The sequence below is a fragment of the Vitis riparia genome, chromosome 18, assembly GCF_004353265.1.
Source record: "Vitis riparia cultivar Riparia Gloire de Montpellier isolate 1030 chromosome 18, EGFV_Vit.rip_1.0, whole genome shotgun sequence".
Classification (NCBI taxonomy): Eukaryota; Viridiplantae; Streptophyta; class Magnoliopsida; order Vitales; family Vitaceae; genus Vitis; species Vitis riparia.
Window position 1 is genome coordinate 7,774,284 of NC_048448.1, and position 18,755 is coordinate 7,793,038.

At 39.3% G+C, this 18,755-nt stretch overlaps 1 protein-coding gene across 1 annotated transcript; it reads left to right on the forward strand.

The window, feature by feature from the left end:
• The first annotated feature begins 412 nt into the window (after positions 1-412).
• LOC117906564 (transcription initiation factor TFIID subunit 4b-like) lies at positions 413-18,573 on the forward strand. The gene is given in 16 exon segments (XM_034819627.1): positions 413-597; positions 692-797; positions 3,320-3,703; positions 3,706-3,860; positions 3,967-4,065; positions 4,175-5,137; positions 5,139-5,255; positions 13,229-13,353; positions 13,490-13,577; positions 13,690-13,825; positions 13,963-14,018; positions 14,096-14,152; positions 14,284-14,424; positions 14,671-14,736; positions 14,834-15,098; positions 18,084-18,573. Coding segments are annotated over 16 exon segments (2,970 nt in total). The 5' UTR covers positions 413-558; the 3' UTR covers positions 18,257-18,573.
• The last annotated feature ends 182 nt before the right edge of the window (positions 18,574-18,755 follow it).

Here is an 18,755-nt window from a genome sequence, read left to right on the forward strand (position 1 = left end):
AGTTAGTGTTATCTGTTTCATTTAATTTTAAACCGTATTCTTTATTTTCTTTCTTCCTGATTAGAATGTTGTGGCTTATTATTGAATTGAGTTGAAAAAACCAAAAATATAAAACTGGAAGACTCAAAATTTGAAAGTTTCTGTTTCATCGTAAAATGTATTCTGTCTTTTTCTTTTTCTTTTTAATTTGTTTTATTTTAATCTTCTGTTTATGTTATCTGCTCAACTTTGTCTGCTCCTGGATTTGTTAGGGTCTGTAAAATTATGATAACCGATACCGTAATTGTGGTATTTTTTTAGATCGTATATTATATTTGTTTTCTCAAATTTGCGTTTGAGTTAGTGTTAAGGATTTTTATTCTTTCCAAAAGAGGGGGGGAATTTTCTTTGAAGGTGGTAATGTCATTTCAGGATTCTACTGGTAGGCAAAAGCATTGTTTTTCAAGTGCAGACTTAGTTGCATTGTAGATTAGCTTTTGCTTCTCTGCTTCTACTGTGTACCAGCTGAAACCACATCAGTCTCAAACCGACCCCTTATTCAGCTTGAGAAGGATTCTGATGGATCCATCCATCATGAAGCTCCTCGAAGAAGACGAGGTACCCTCCATATCTCTTCCTCAAATTTCCTAGCCTTTGTATATTATTCTGAATTTGTACATTTATTATTATTATTCTTTGGTTATGGGTATAGGATGAAACAATGCATTCTGGTGCTGATGTGGAGGCACTCACTGCTGCCTTAAACAGAGACATAGAAGGAGATACCTCAACTTCTCAGCCTTCAGATTCTGAAAATGGTGTGTATCTCACAGGGACAGACCTCATCCTTATTTCTATCCCTGATTTGTGATTTATTGGTTTGTAAGTCCCTTTACCAGGATAACAAATTGGTAAAAAGAAATTAGAGTTAGGTAATTGTTAGCATTGAAGAATCTGTTCAGTTCAAGCAATTTAGATGCTAAATTCAGTGGGATTCTAACAGAATTCTATTTGGCATAGTCACCATAGAATTTTGAGCAGCTACATGTTTCGAGGAAATCTCATGTAAAGCATATTTATGTTTAGTATGTAAAAGGTGATCGTTGTTTAGCTCAGAAACTGATTTTAGAACTATTGAGAATTTGAATTTAGTGTATGCTACTGCAGTGGGCTGAGTAACATCTTGGGGATTCTAGATGGGAAAAAGATTTGTCTGAAAACCAAAGGATATTTTTTTTAGAGGCTGAGTGTGCGTGCATAATAGCTGATGGGGTTGGGATGCATTTTTTTTTTTATCTGAAGGATTGGGATGCATTTAACAGCAGAACTTCTTTTTTTGTGGGAAATGGGAAGAGTTGAGTTTTGGAAGATGGATGGTGTGAGGAGAAGCCTTTGTGTGTTTCTTTTACATCTCTATTTGCTTTAGCCTCATCAAAGGAGGCTTCGGTGGTGGATTTGTGGGATCTGACAGGGCAAAGGGGTTATTGGAACATCTACTTTTCTAGAAATCTTAGTGATTGGGAGCTTCATAATGCAGAACATTTTTTTGTTGGATTGCAAGGCAAGTTAGTGAATGGAGAGGAGGAGGATAGGGCAGTTTGGATGGATTTGAAGAATGAAACCTTCTTAGTGAAGTTTTTTTATGCTCTTTTAGAGTTGACAAACTCAAGTTCCCTTCTAGGGATCATTTAGAATCAATGGGCTCCATCTAAGGCAAGTTTCTCTGCACAGGAAGCTTGTTGGCAAAAGGTTTTGACCCTTGACCAACTTCAGAAAAGAGGGTGGACAGTGATTAACATATGCTTACCATGTAAAGTGGAAAAAGAGTTGATTGATCACACTCTTCATCAGTGTCCCTAGTCAAAGGTTCTTTGACGGTTGCAATTTTCTCTACTTGGGTTTCTTCAGTTTTGTATGCCATAGTAAGACTCTACTAGGTTGGTATGGATCTTTTGTTGAATAAAAGTAGAAGGTCTAGAGAGTTGCTCATTTGTACATATTCTGGACTATTTGGAAAGAGAGAAATCAAGGTCATTTGAGAATGACGAGTTGTCCAGCCAAAGTATGAAGAGCTTTTTCCTTAGTAACCTTCTTTTGCGGGTAAAGTTGTACATTAGGTGTTGGCTCAATGTCTCTCATTAAATTTGTTAATTGGTTGGGATCTTGTTGGGTGGGAGGTATCTTTTGTAATTTCACCTTGGTTGCTCCTTGGCTCTTTTTTGTTGTTTTCTTTGGCACCTTTTGCATACTCCTATGTACTTTATTGTGCTATTGTACTTGTTTAATATATTTCATCATTGCCTATGAATAATAAAAAAAAAGTGCTGATAAATGGTCTGTTGGAAGTTGTAAAACCCTCATTTTGTTGAAATTCAGCTTTATAGAAAACAGGGAATGTAATTGGTTTTGATAAGCCAAGAGCGGAAGTTAGATGCCAGCTTCTTGTGAAGTTTGCAGTGAGTTGGATACTGTTTGGATGTTACTGGATTACGGTGGGTTAACACCAGGCTATCAATCAAATTATACTGCCACTGTTGCAAATAATTTATAATCCTATTTTTTGGCTAGAGGATTGAGCACACTTTCTTTGATTCCGATTATTGGACTAGGAACTTATAGAAGTTCTAAAGGTTATTGTAGAGACTAGGGACTGCCTGACAAATATAATTTTGAAATTTCTTCTAATGAATAGGGGCTTATTATTATTATTATTATTATTATTACAAAATATATATTGATGGGATTATTATTATCATTGCTATTATTATTTTTATCAGAATTACTATTATTATTATTATTATTATTATTATTATTTACCCTTGCTGGTTTTATTTGTGAAATATGGATAATATTGAGTGGGATTGTTGCAATATGATCAGTATTTATCTTCATTCTTCTATTATTGTTACCTCTAATTTTGCACTTGAGGCCTGACTCTAGTGGTAAAGGGTTGGGAAGGGTTTGTGGGAGGTTCCAGGTTTAAGTCCTAATTGGGACAAAAAGAATTTACCTATCAAAAATTTTAAAAAAATAATTGTTACCTCTAATTTTTTTTTTTAAATTTGTAAATACTTATATTTTCCTAACAAAAAAAAAAGTATTGGAAAACATGTATCACTCTCAATTTTTCTTAAAACCTTGATTAACTAGCCCATTTTAATTTTCATTACGCCTTTGGTTTAAAAACTCATACATTAGACATAAAAGTGTGCAATCTCATGCATGTGATCAAGCATTTGTAACTTGAAATCTTTGGCCTTCTTTTATTTTTTTTATTTTTTTACATATGGTTAGGGATTACTTAGTTTTTTGTGCCTTATGCAATTTAAAAATGATGCAGTTTTGTCTCAAGGAAGCAATCACACTTCCAGTCAGTTGTTTTCACAGTGGCAAACATCCAGCCAAGATGAAAACACGGACTCTCAAAGTCAACAAGAGCTAAAGAGTTTGCAGCAGCAAGAGCTAAACTCATCTGACTTGGAGCAAAAGCAGCATGGATCTGGTGTTGAGAATCAGCAACAAGTTGATGCCTCACATGACATAAATCGCCTCCCTTTGCAACAGAAACAATCCCAAGATGATCCTCAACAGCTGCAGGCAGAACCAAATCCCATACAGTTTTCTCAAGCACCTGGGATACAGATTTCAGAAAAGAATTCTGTCCAGATTCCAGAGCCAGACAGAATTCATAATCCAGATAAACAGCATCAATTCCCAGAATTACAGAGATAAATAATCAACAGGGAATAGCCACTGAGCAGGCAAGTAACTCGGGGAATCAAAATAAACATATACCATTTGGAATGTTGCTTCCATCTATAATACCCCACCTGGATAAAGACAGAGCCTTGCAACTTCGAACTCTTTATGCTAAACTGAAGGTAGGTCTCTGACAAGCATCTATTTATGAACTATTCTGTTTATGCGATTAACTGGATTCTTTTCGTGCAAAAATCATGGTGAGTCATTTTCTGTTGTTGTTTTTAGAAAAATGAAATCCCCAAACTAGCATTCGTCAGGCTTATGAGAGGTATCGTAGGAGACCAGATGCTCAAGTTGGCAGTAATGAAACTGCAACAATCACCGGTGAGCCAAAAATTGGTGTGATGTAATTATGATGAGCTTAGTAGTCTCTAAATAAGTCGCATGTTAGTATTGGGATCAATCTAAAATAATGGATGCCTGGAATTATCAGACCGGACCCAGCCAATTCCAATCACAGTCTCAAGCTTCAGCGCTGCAACAACATTTGAAAACACCATCCAGTATTGGCTCACAGTTCTCTGATCCTCATTCATTTTCACAACTTCATCAGAAGAGCCAGAGCACTCCTGCAGACTCATCTCATATGCCCTCTTCAGCCATGAAAGTGCAGACTGATTCAAGCTATCCAACCAATGAAACCAATTCTCAAAAACCCCGGGAGATGGAACGTCAGTCAGGTTCACATGGAATGCAAGGGAGCCAAATGTCTTCTTCCAGCTTGAGTTCTGCCAAACAAGAAAGGGAGCACTCTGTGATGCCAATGCAAGGTCCTAACAAGCAGCAGCTACAGAAACAGCAACAGCAACAGCAACAGCAGCACCAACAGCAACAGCAACAGCAGCACCAACAGCAACAGCAACAGCAGCAGCAACAACAACAACAGCAGCAGCAGCCTCAGCAACAGAAGCAGCATCTGCACTTTTCACAGACACCTTTTACTATGTATGGGAGTGCTGGTGGTAATTATCACTCATATACAGGCACTAATGTTAATACTTCAGCAACATCTACAAAACAGCAACCTCATGATTCCCAAATGAGGCAAGTGTCTCTTCACCAAAACATTGGTTCAACTCAGATGGGAGGGACAAGTCAAGCCATGAATCCGATGAGTGTGCCCAAATTTGAGAGGCAGAGTTCTGTTAATGATCCCAAGAGAGTGCAGGGTGGATCTCTTCCTCATCCATCAAACAGTTCGACATTGCAACAGAGTTCTGTCCCTTGGCAATCATCAACAAATAAAGAGCAGATCTCATCAATGGCTTATGTAAAGCAGGAACCAGCTGATCAAACTAATGAGCAGCAGCAAAAATCCCAGCTGTCTACCCCACAGAGTTTGTCTTCTTTCCCTGCTGTACAGGTTGAAAAGGGAAATGCCATTCCAGGAATTTTAAAAAGATGAATCTTTGGAGAAGCAGGCTTCTAGAATTGGTTTCTCATCATCCATGAGTATGTTGCCTCCAAATTCAGTTTCATCTTCCATGGGGACACATCTGGACCCAAATGTCCCGGTAATATTTATTTATTTATTTATTTGAGAATAACCTATTATATTATTTTGATCATCGGTGCTTCTCTGATCCATTAAATTTGTGAAGTCTTAGTATGTTGTTTGTCTATCTTCTTAACTAGTTGTTGGTGATGGGTTTGATGACATGGGATTTGATATGCTTGAAAAATTAAGATGAGTTGTATTGTATTACTTTCCCAAGGAAAAAAAAAGACAAAAAAACACCAGCTTAAATATGTTTTTTTCTCTCAATCCTCCCTTTTAATCTCTGTAAATTTAACTAAAAAGAGAAAATAAGTCCCCTATCTTTGAGAATCTGTCAAAAACCTTGCTTGTTTGGGAGAATGAAACATGTCTTCACTAATCTTGGTGAGGATTGTCTTGTAAAATGGAGAAAATCTTTTAACTATCCTAACAAGCCCTTCCACTTATAAAAAAAATAAAAAAACAAAAAAAAAACTGTCCTAACAAGCCTTTCCAAATCTCCATAACTCGAAATGGGGAAAAATTAATCCATGAAAAATTAAAGGTAGCAAATTTGTTTATATCACTATATTAAGTGAAGGTTAATGCCACTAGATCAAACTTCTTGTTTCTTCAATTTACCATGTCTTGGATCATTGAGCTAACAACAAAGAATGTGAATTGATGTAGTGAAACCTTTTGAAAGGTAAAAGAAAGTAAAGAAAGTATAAGCATTTGGCTCTTAGACAATTACCTTAGTCCCAATACTTGTAGTGGTTGTCTGCAATAGAGGACTAGGGGTGGGCCTTCTACCCCCAACACCAATGAATATTTTATATACTATAGGAAGGCCCATTATTCACCTTTATCTTGTAATTTGTTTTGTATATTTTACAAAATCCTTACAAGACTCCACCAAACCCACACTCCTTAACTGGAATTTTTTTGGGTCCATTACTGATAGCCCACCACATGGATTATAATGGACAATCTAAATCATTCATCAATGTTGATGCCAAAAACAGTGCTTAATTAGCTAGAATTCAAGTCTAGTACATAGTTGGAGCCTCAATATGAAGCTCGACTTTATTAGAGAGCTTGGGCCTTTCCAACTTCACTTTTGCTTGAAAATGTTGTCAATATGATACCAACTTAAGGAACTTTGATGTTGAGGTTAGACAGAACTTTGATAAACTTTCAGCAAGAGAGACATTGCATTCCTTTATTGGTTCAGGAAATGGGTTTTTAAAGCCAACGCCTTAATAAGCGAGCTCCATTAATAACTTGCATCTGGTGATATGGATGCTGAAATAGCAGGTGAATTATGAGTTAATTCTCCCTCAAGTTTTTGCACGGTGCATACGCTTGCTTCTAGTTGTTCATTTCAACAGGCTTAGATTGAGAGACCTTGAAGCTATGACCTGAAGTTGTGGCCTAATTTGAAGCTTTTTAAAGGCCAGGTGGGGGAGGTAAGACCCATTTTGGAGATTGCAAAAGGGGTTAGGGCTCCCGATGGGCGTCGCAGTGGTGGCGGAGAGCAGGAGGGGGATTTGTTTGGGTCTAAGCTTGGATCGTCTTGTCCGGCCGTCAATTCCTCAGAAATCACTGACGAGGCGTTATTGGAGGAGGCCTCCAGGTATTCCGTTCAAACCTTTTCTCCTCTCTCATCTCTAGGGAAACGGGATATCTCTCTCTCTTCTACTCCTTCTGGGTGGGACGGGAAAGGTGTAGTCATGGCTAGGAATTCCGACCGGGGAATAGCTTCAGATGACGAAGGGGGAGTAGTTATGGACCCGCTACGGATGATTTTGGCCGACGGAAGGGAGGCTGAGGTTTCGGAAATGGTGGGCAGAGAGGATGGGAATACCGAGGAGTTATCAGTAGGGGCTTTGGGAAGAGTCTCCCATGAGGACAAGGAGGAGAGGGGCAAAGAGGGGGAGTTGTGTTGGCAGTCTAGTAGTCTGGCTAATTTTAGCCACTATCTAGGAATGCCGACGGAGGGATTTGAAGGGGAAATATTGTTCTTGCTCAAGAGAATGAAAGAGAGGAAGATTCAAAAAGGTAAGGTGGATGGCACAAAGAGGAGAAAATTAGAGACGTCAAAATTCGAAAGAGAATTGAGAAAATTGGAGTGGACTGTGAACTATATTGGAGGTGGAGGAGGAGGTGAAGGAGGGGGAAGCACAAGTAGGTCTAAATGAAGCTCCGAATGCTCACCTGGAATGTAAGAGGGGCTAATAATTGTGACAAAAGGAAGGTGATCAAAGCCTTGATTAGGAAAAATAGGGTGGACGTGGTCTGCCTTCAGGAAACTAAGATTCAGGAAATGTCCACGGGCATTGTTCGGAGCTTAGGAGTGGGTAGGTTCATTGAATGGGGAGCTATAGATTCAAGGGGAGTAGCCGGAGGAATAGTGGTGATATGGGACAACAGGTGCTGGAGCTGATTGACATGCAAAAAGGATTGTTCTCCATTTCGTGCACTTTTAAGAGTTGCGAGGATGGTCTTATATGGATGTTTACAGGGGTTTATGGGCCAACTTTAAGGAGGGAGAGGGAGAGTTTTTGGGAAGAGCTGGGGGCCATTAAGGGGCTCTGGAATGGGCCGTGGTGCGTTGCCGGGGACTTTAATGCCATACTGAGACCGGAAGAGAGCAACAGAGGAGGGAGATTGAACTCAATTATGAGAAGGTTCGCAGAAGTGAAAGAAGAGCTGGAGTTAAAGGACCTGCCCATGGTGGGGCGCCCTTTTACATGGACTGGAGGAGCGGGTAGTCAGTCTTGTTCAAGGTTGGATCGATTTCTGGTTAATGAGGAGTGGGATAGCCATTTTGGAGATGCGAGGCAGTTTCTCCTTCCAAGACCCGTGTCAGATCACTTCCCGATTCTTATGGATGGTGGGGGTATGAGCAGAGGCCCTATCCCGTTTAGATTCGAGAATATGTGGTTGAAAGCAGAAGGTGTAAAGGATCTATTGAAGCAATGGTGGGAGGAAGGCAGATTCAGTGGATCTGCAAGTTTTATCTTGGCTGAAAAATTAAAATTTATGAAGGCTAAGCTGAAGGAATGGAACAGAAACAGTTTTGGAAGGGTTGAATATAGAAAGAATACGGCACTAGAGCAGATGGAGTATTGGGATGCAAAGGAGAAAACCAGCAGGCTGTCATTGGAAGAGCTGGAAGCCAGAAACGAAGCGAAAGAAGAGTATAAAAAATGGGTCTTACTTGAAGAAATCACGTGGAGGCAAAAATCCAAGGAAGTGTGGTTGAAAGAGGGAGATAGAAATACCGGTTTTTTCCACAAAATGGCCAACGCACATAGGAGGAGGAATAATGTGGACAGAATTAAGATCAACGGAGTGTGGCTCACGGAGGAAAATGATATTAGGGAAGGGATCGCCAACGCTTTTAAGATGTTGTTGTCTAACCCGGGGGATTGGAGACCTTCTGTTTCTGGGCTGCAGTTTGAGATGTTAGAGCCTTTGGACGTCAGTGCATTAGAGTCTCCTTTTATGGAAGAGGAGGTGTTTGACGCCCTAGTGGGATGTAATGGGGATAAAGCCCCGGGGCCAGATGGATTCTCTATGGCATTTTGGCTTTTTGTGTGGGATTTCGTGAAGGCTGATGTGATGAGCTTCTTTAAGGAGTTTCACGAAAATGGCAAATTCGTTAAAAGCCTAAATGCAACATTTATGGTCTTAATTCCAAAAAAAGTAGGGGCTGAAGACTTAGGGGATTATAGGCCTATAAGTTTGGTGGGAAGCTTGTATAAGTGGCTGGCCAAGGTTTTAGCCAATAGGCTAAAAAAAGTGGTTGGAAAGGTGGTCTCCAAAGCTCAAGGGGCGTTTGTGGAAGGTAGACAAATCCTAGATGCAGTGTTGATAGCCAATGAAGCCATTGATTCGACCCTGAAGAATAATGAGAGCGGCATCTTGTGCAAATTGGACATAGAGAAGGCGTATGATAAAGTGGACTGGAATTTTATTCTCACAATCATGAAGAAAATGGGTTTTGGGGAGAAATGGATTAGGTGGATTCGGTGGTGCATTTCCACTGCAAGTTTCTCAGTGATGATCAATGGAACCCCTACGGGCTATTTTCAAAGCTCCAGGGGTTTGAGGCAGGGCGATCCCCTTTCCCCCTATCTCTTTGTCATTGCTATGGAGGTCTTCAGTATTTTCATTAAAAGGGCAGTAGAGGGAGATTTTTTATCTGGTTGTAGGGTAAAAGGTCAGAGTGAAGAAGGGGTCCTAATTTCCCACTTGTTGTTTGCTGATGATACACTGGTGTTCTGTAAACCTTCACAAGATCAGTTGACTTACCTCAGTTGGCTTCTCATGTGGTTTGAGGCTGTTTCAGGATTGAGGATAAATTTGGAAAAAAGTGAATTAATTCCAGTAGGGAGGGTGGAGTGTATGGATGATCTTACTGAGGAGTTTGGATGTAGTATGGGTAGTCTTCCAACCACCTATTTGGGGATGCCCCTGGGTGCTCCTTTTAAGTCAGTCACAGTTTGGGATGGAGTGGAAGAGCGCTTCCGAAGAAGGTTAACTATGTGGAAGAGACAATACTTGTCTAAGGAAGGAAGGGCGACTCTCATTCGTAGTACTTTATCGAATTTACCCATCTATCTAATGTCATTAGTGTGCTTACCAAGCTCAGTTAGACGAAGATTAGAGAAAATCCAAAGGGATTTCCTTTGGGGTGGGGGCAACCTGGAACATAAGCCCCATTTAGTAAGATGGGAGCTGGTGTGTTTAAGCAAGGCGAAAGGAGGCTTGGGGGTCAAAAGCCTATCCCTCCTTAACAAGACTCTTCTTGCTAAATGGAACTGGCGTTTCGCAAATGAGAGAGAGGCTTTGTGGAATCAAGTGATTAGAGGGAAGTATGGAGAAGCTAGAGGGGGATGGTGCTCGTGGGAAGTAAGAGAGGCTCATGGTTTGGGTTTGTGGAAAGGAATTAGGGCGGATTGGAAGTTGGTGAGTGATAGGATGGCTTTCACAGTTGGTAATGGAAGAAGGGTGAGCTTCTGGAGGAATAGATGGTGTGGGGAGTCTCCTCTATGTATGACCTTCCCTTCTCTTTTTGCTTTGACGGTTGAGAAGGAAGCGTGGGTGGCAGATATATGGGATCCCTTGGCTGAGGGGGGTTGGGGGGGTTGGAACCCCTGTTTTTTAAGAGCGTTCAATGACTGGGAGGTTGAGGAGGCAGAAAGATTTATGGAGAGGATTCAGAGTAAAAGAGTTATTGAGGATGTGGAGGATATGGTATCTTGGACTGAAACAAAGAGCGGTAAATTCTCGGTCAAGTCTCTTTATATAGCTCTTGAAGCGGGTGGTTCGTCTTTGTTTCCTTCAAGCTTTATTTGGAATGCGAATGTGCAGCCCAAGATTAGTTTCTTCGCATGGGAGGCCACGTGGGGCAAAGCTTTAACATTGGATCTAGTCCAGAAAAGAGGATGGGCCTTGGCGAATAGATGTTTTATGTGTCTTGAGAATGAGGAGACCATAAACCATCTCCTTCTTCATTGTCCCAGGACGAGGGTATTATGGGATCTTCTCTTTGCCTTATTTGGGGTGTTTTGGGTTTTGCCCTTTTCAGTTAAAGAGACACTTCTGAGTTGGAATGGTTTTTTCATGGGCAAAAATCGCAAGAAGGTGTGGAAAGCTGCTCCTCTTCATATTTTTTGGACGGTTTGGAAGGAGAGGAATCGATTGGCTTTCAAGGATGAGTCGGTGTCAATTCAGAGATTGAAACAATCTTTTATTCTTACGCTATGGGCTGAGGCTAAATTGTTCATAGACGACTGCCCTCTAACTATAGCTAACTTTATTGATTGGTTGGGCTCTAAGTAGGCTTGTGGCAATAGGCGTTTTGTCTTTTGGCCGTTGATGGCGGGTGTATAGGTTTTGTATACTTAGAGTCGCTATTTTAGCGTCTCTTTCTCCCTTTTTTCTTTAATGAAATTCATTTACTTATCAAAAAAAAAAAAAAAAAATGACCTGAAGTTGTGGCCTTGGAGCTATGACCAAAGCTCTTACTTCAGTTTTCATGATTGGAACTTTGGCATTCAATGGGCATGAATGGGTATATAGGGTTATGGGCTTCCCCCTAAAACTAGGTTATGGGTTCTCTTTGATCGGCCTTGTGGGCATTGTCTATATCAACCTTATTGCTTTGTGTGCAGTTAGATCCTAGTAAAAAAGCAAAATTTGTCTTGGTTCCTACCATACTTTGCTGATAAAAGGTAGCATTCTTTCCATTTGAGAATGGGCATCTTGATGGATGATGGTTGCTAGACCAAGTTTCGGTAGGATGTGTGGTGTGAAGAAGTTCCCCTAAAAGATTAATTCCTAAAATTTTGTATCCTAGCTTCTCAAAAGAATGTTGGACTGCCTGACCTTTAGAAAAAGGTGGAGGGCGAGGATCAGTAGCATCCAAGATTTTAAAGGAGTTTGCAAGATTGGTAGTGGCAATGTTGGGAACATTATGCGGGTGACATGGAGTCTTTTTTCTTGGGTTGGCTGTGATTGCAACTGTGGTCACTTTCCAAGGTTGGTTTCTTATATATGAAGTTTGAGAATGGAGCTCTAAGTTGAAGAGTGCGAAACTACCAATTTGACCTAAAAGTTTAAGCTGTTAGGTAACAGTGGACTTGTATGTTGAGCTAATTTGAACCTTATCCTACCTCATGGGCAGTCTCATTTTAGGCTTGCACCTGGATTCAATAAATTGGGGTAAATTGGAGCCTTGACTCTTAGGATGTCATGAGTTCGAATCTCAATGCATGTTTGCCCCCAATTTATTGAGCTCATGTGCAAGTCTAAAAAGAATGTTGCTTGTGAAGCTAGGTGTTACGACTTTAGCCTAGATCAACTCGATTTTGTTTGTTCACCATGAATTAACAGTTAAGTCTTTGGGTCAAGTTGGTAGCTTAATGAAGAGCTTTCTTTCAGCATCCAGAAAGGAAGTATAGTAATCCTAGGCTTCCTTCAAAGTTAGCTTCTTTCTTTCTTTGGGAGTTGGTTTTGGGGAAAAATACTCACAATCAACCAGCTTATGACGGGAGGGCTTTAGTAAAATGGTGAGGATTCAGGTAACCACACACTTTTACATTGTTGATGTTTTAATCGTTTCTAACTTTTGTGTTCTCTTTGTTGGGGGTATTTTGGGTTCTTAAGTGATTAGTGGAGGACCCTTTGCTTGGATAGTATGAAGCTTTGTAGGGAAGGTTTGAATGAGTGTGTGATGGTTGCTCCATCTTTGTTTGTTTAGTAAAGAACATGATAAGAGGATTATGCCTTTGACTTTTCATATTTTAGAATAAAAGATTTGTTTCAAATCATTGTTTGAATGGCCAAAGTCTTCTTAGGTTGAAAACCGAGTTTCCTTTTTAGACGTCATTGGTAGTATGTGGATGGCTTAGGTTGTTGATTAGCCTTTTGTTCTTTCTTTTTCTTCCTGTATGCTTTGGTTCTGTCTCTCTTTTGTTAGTGCTATTCCTAATATACAATTATTTGCCTATTAAAGAAAAAGTCATTCATTTAATTGGGAATTATCCATAGCTATGTAGATAGTGGTGCTATTATTGTGAAATACTTGAATCTTTTTTCCACTTAAATGAAGCTACCGCATGCAAAGAGGAGCTGCAATAGCCTATGTTAGTATTAGGTTTTTCTTTCCCTTTTTTCCCCCTTAAATGTATAGGGGATTTTGCTGTGAAAGTTGGACTAGCCTTCATGAAATACTCTACTAATACTTTATAAAGGAAAAATTTAAGTAACAGAGGCACCAGACAATTTGCCTTTTTCTCCATCATTGCTTTTTAGCTTCTCTGCCTTCTGTTGTAGATTTTTTTTTTTTTTCTAAAAAAAACCCTGGTATAGGTGGATTATTTGTTTGAATATTAGATTTACTTTATTTCTGTACCTGTTATGTTCATGCTTTGAAATCTATATGCACACCATTTGTTATCATTTTTATCATTGGCGAACTTTCTTTTGTTTTTCCAGCTAGGCTCCCGAATCCCATCTGTTACTTCTCCTGTTGGAATTAATACAAGGACACCCCCAAAAAAACCTTCTATTGGCCAGAAGAAACCACTTGAAGCACTTGGTTCTTCACCGCCTCTGCCAAGGTGAAGTAACTTTCTTGTTAGACCATGGCTTGAGAATATTTTAAATGTTTGAAGCAATTTTATGTTTTTTACTCAATCTTTGCCTTGTTTTTTAATTTTTAACATTTTGCATGCTTATTTCATTGTGAATGTTCAGTAAAAAGCAAAAGGTATCTGGAGCCTTTCTGGATCAAAGCATTGAACAACTGAATGATGTTACTGCTGTCAGTGGAGTTAACCTGAGGGTATGGCATTATTCCATCACTGGTTCTGCCTAGTTTAAAGTATTGTTAAGTAGATATTGCAGGGTCTTCCACTTAAGAAGCTTAAAATCCTTTTGATGTCTGTTCTTAATAGGAAGAAGAAGAGCAGTTATTTTCCGGGCCCAAGGAGGACAGTCGAGTCTCAGAAGCATCTCGAAGGGTTGTGCAAGAAGAAGAAGAAAGGCTAATTTTGCAGAAAGCTCCTCTTCAAAAAAAATTAGCAGAAATCAGTTAACTTGTTTTATCCTCTTTTTTTTTTTTTTCTTTTTAATGAAGTTCCGTAGTTGTGTATTCATGCATTTTGTAGTTGAAAAAGGCTTTATGAGCTGTACATAGATTGAGTATGATATGTGTGTGTGTGTGGCAGTGGCTAGATGCAGTTTAAAGAATATAAGCAATGACGTGGAGCGATGCTTATCATTGGTGAGACACTATATTCTTGGTTCTTTTTTTTTTTGGGTAGTATGTTCACTTGTTTTCTTATGCATCTCAATCTTTAGTGTGTTGAAGAAAGATTGCGTGGATTTATAAGTAATTTAATCAGACTGTCAAAACAGGTAAGCTCTTATTTCTTCTTCCTGGTAATCTGAATCTTCTTGTCTCACCACAACACAACACCACACCCCCCTCCTTTTCTCTCCTCTCTCTCTCTCTCTCTCTTCGACTGATTTTTAAAGAATTTCGGTAGCGAGCTGATGTTGAGAAACCAAGACATCGGAGTATTATTACCTCAGATATTCGACAACAAATCTTGATAATGAACCATAAGGCCAGGGAGGAATGGGAGAAAAAGCAGGCTGAAGCAGAAAAGCTTCGTAAACTCAATGAGGTGAGTGTAGTCTTTTTTTGCATCTTGTGAGGGTTATTATCCACTCAGTTAAACTATATATATGGGTTAAGTATCCAAGGAGGTTTGGGGTGGAGATGGGGAATCCTCTAAAGTGGAACTAAAGATCTGGATCAAGTGTCAAAAATTCAGGGTGGAGATGAGAGAGAGAGATGGCATTTGCTTTATATTCTATTTTAGTATTCTTTTAATCCACTATTTATTTTTATTTAATGTGTGTTAATGTAGCCTGAGGGTAGTACTGGGGTTGATGGTGACAAGGACAAGGATGAAGGTCGTGTAAAATTACTCAAGGTATTAAGGATGATTGATCTTCCAAATATTATATTTGTACCACTTTACAAAAGAAAAACCTTTATTTATCATTTTAAATTTTCTACATCATGTGCAGGCAAATAAAGAGGAGGACGACAAAATGAGGACAACAGCTGCAAATGTTGCTGCTCGAGCTGCTGTTGGAGGAGATGACATGTTGTCCAAATGGCAACTTATGGCTGAGCAAGCTCGCCAGAAACGTGAAGGAGGAATTGATGCAGCCTCTGGTTCTCAACCTGGTAAAGATCCAAGCCGCAAGCCGTCTTCAACCTCTGGAAGAAATGTAAGGGAAAATCAAGAAGCAGAAAAAAGGGGCTACTCAACTGTTGTTTCTTCATCTGGTAAGGCTGAATCTCCTTGGTTAACACTTAATTTTAGAGATTTATACGTGATAATTTGCTGCTCAACTTTAGATGTCATTGCTGATACACTGAGACTGAACCCCCAAATAAACTGCAATTATAAGCTTTGTGGTCTTATGCTTAGTAACCCTGGTTTAAAATTTCATGTGTCTGGGTGTAAAATGTGCTGGTATGGTGGCTTGTCCTTCTTATTACAAAAGTTTATGCACATTTGATATCGAATAACACCCATATACAGTCTAAAGGTAATTTATTTACCTCAAATGATAAATGATTGACCTTCCTCAAATCATAAATTGCTGACTCATGCATCAGCATGCTTCATCTGTTCAAGGGAGAGGTGGCTTGTCCTGCTTATTACAAAAGTTTATGCATATTCAATATCAAATGTCATCCATGTGTGCTCTAAATCTAACATTGATACTTAAAATGATAAATGGCTAATTCACCTTAAATCATAAATGGCCAACTCATGCTTCATCTAGTACTTTCACAAGAGCATTAGTGTTAGAGAGAGAGAGAGAGAGAGATAGAGCTTAGTACTTTGACACCACCATCTAGTACTTTCACATGAGCATTAGTGTCACAGAGAGAGAGAGAGAGAGAGAGAGAGAGAGAGAGCTTCATCTAGTACTTTGACACCATCATTCATCATTAGTGAGAGGAAAGAGGTGGAAACCTCAAATCATGAATGGCTGACTCATGTTTCATCTAGTACTTTCACACGAGTTATGGTGCTAGAGAAGGACAACGTAACTTTGGAACACAGGGACTTGAGTATGACTTAACTGAGAATATGCCTTTTCTGGATGCATTTCACTCTAACTTATTAACAAACTTGATCTGAAAGTACACCAAATTCAGAGGGTGTAAAAACTCTGCCACCATCTCCTAATCCCAATTAAAGATCCTAGATCTTGGATTCGAACAAGCAGTCATCCCTGCCCTTGTCTCTAAATAATCCACCACTCAACCATCTCTATGAACTGCTAGAGTGAAAAGAGCTGAAAAAGGATACTTTTAACTTCATTTCCTCACACCACTGAGCTATCCGAAATTTTTTGTTTCACCCTTACGAATGGAGATGCTGGTTCTCACTCGAAAATCTTCCTAACCTACATATTGCTTTCTAGAGGCTGCAATTAAAAACCTCCCTACAGATCCTGGAGCACTGACCCCGCCTGCCATATCACCATACTTCCTCCTGATGTCTCTCCTCTAAAAGCAATCACAATCACAAGAAAATCTCTATAACCATTTTTCAAGTAACACCTTATTCAACAGTAAGAGCCTTCTTACCTCTATGCTTCCTTTGCTCCTCTTGGAGAACACCTTGCCCCACTAGCTACAAGGATCTTTCCATTGGAAGGTTGACTCTCTTATAGAAACTCTATCTAAATTTTCTCCAATCTGGGTTGCACTTTCTTTGGGATCACTCAGGAAGACATAATGGAAAGGCTAGTAAGGGCAATTTTTTCTTTTAAAAAAAAAAAGCTTGCCACTATTTGAGATAAAACTTCTTCCAAGAGGCCAATCTTTTTTAGATCTCATCTCTACTAAATCCCAAACAACAACAAATTTTGAAGAGGCTCCCAAATGCAAACCCAGATATATCGTGGGAAACTAACCCAGTCTACACCCAAAACTTAAGGCTAGTTTCTCAACCGTCTCTACTAACTCTATTGGAATGTGCTCACTCTTTTCCATATTTATTTTTAAGCTTGAAACAACTTCAAAACACATCAACACCTATCTCGAGTATAATAATTGCTTGCTGGTAGCATAAAAAAAAAAAAAAACCGAAAGACAGCCTGATCTGTGAAGAGAATATGGAAGATCAAAAGACCACCCTATTCCCTTCCTTTTAGCTTGAAGTTATTAATGAAACCTGTGTCAACTACCTGGTCCATGTTGCGAAACAAGACTCCTAGTACCAAAATAAATAAGTAGGGAGAGAGGTGATCTCCTTGCCTGGGTCCTCTTGAACTCTGGAAGATACCAATTGGAATCCTATCCATTAACATTGAAAAATGAACTGTATACATACATAATTTAATCCAATCATTGCATTTTTTCCCCGAAACGCATACTGTTCATCACCCAAAAGGGAAGCTTTAGTTCACATGATCATAAGCTTTCTCTTTATCCAATTTGCGGGCCAACTCTTCTCTTGGGCTTTTGATTTTGAAGTCACTAGCCTCATTTTCAATCTAACACTGTTCGACAATTGAAGGCAGGTAGGTTGAATAATCTGAATAAACAATCAGCATTTTGCAGAACTCTAAACTACTGTTGGTGTGTCCTGTGACCCATAAAATTATAATCTTGGTGGTTCAACCACCAGTCCTGTTTGGGTTAAAAAATGCGGTAAAAACACTGTTCTGCATTCTTTATGCTAAAAAATTAAAAAGAAACGACATGAATTTTTTTATTTCTGTAACCAAATCCATGAGTCATTGATCTTCTTAACCATGTGTATATCGTGGAGAAAAATTAACTTCATGTTACATCATCCAACTGGCAATGTTGGAAGAAAAATTGTGAGAACATGTGATTTGGCAAAAGATGTGTCCTTGTAGATTTTGTAAGCCAAAAGAAGAGAATTCATTTAGCCAAGCTCAGATGTTAGAGACAAAGCAATCCTTCCAGGATTGGAGGATTGATATTTGACTGATAACAAATTCTGTAGCTCTGTAGAATGCAGGTAGATGTTGTTTTCTTGGACTTAGTCTGATATCGAATATGGCCCATTTGTTAGAGATATGCACATACTTCGAAGGCTATACTGTATGACAACACCTTTAATTTACTTCCTCCAGTGCCTTTGATGCACTAACTGTTTTTCTTTTTCCTGCTAAAGAAATGGGGCCTTTCCTGCAGAAAACTTCTCAATTCAACTTCTTCTCAGCATTGTGTGGTTCTTTGCATTGTCCCTGTTTTCTTACTTAACTCTTTTTTGGACAGGTGGTGTTAGAAAATTTGGAAGGAACAATGCCATGGTGCCCCAAACTAGGGTAGCTCGTAATATCACTGTTAAGGATGTCATTTCAGTATTGGAAAGGGAACCACAAATGTTGAAATCTACTCTGATATATCGCTTGTACGAAAAAATGCGCACTGGTGCCGCAACTGAATAATCTATTTGGTGTCTGAGTTCCTAGTTGTAAATGCACCACCGGGCTTACATTTGACCCATGCTGATCTTGCAGCACTGAATACATGCTATAATTTATCTTCAATGGGAGAACTTTGCAATGGAAGGCTAACATAAATACTTGCTCTAATTTATTTTCAGTGAGAGAAGTTTCAGGGGAATGAGAACATGGATACTTGCTATAATTTATTTTGGATGGTCGAACTTTGCGGGGAAAATTAACATGATTTCAGTATGTAACCGAATGATTGCATTCTGCAATGTGAATATGAGCTCTTGGTAATTTGTTTGTACCTTTTACAATCATGACATGCCCCCATTCCCATCTGTATGTGATGATGCTAAACTAAGCAGGTGTGGTAATGGTTTAAGCTCCCAGATGTTAGATCAGAATATTGGCTGAGTCAATAAGCCACAGGTTTAAGTGACGTTTAACCTAACACGCACAAATCCCTCGTCTGTTTCAGGATGTTAGAAGGCAG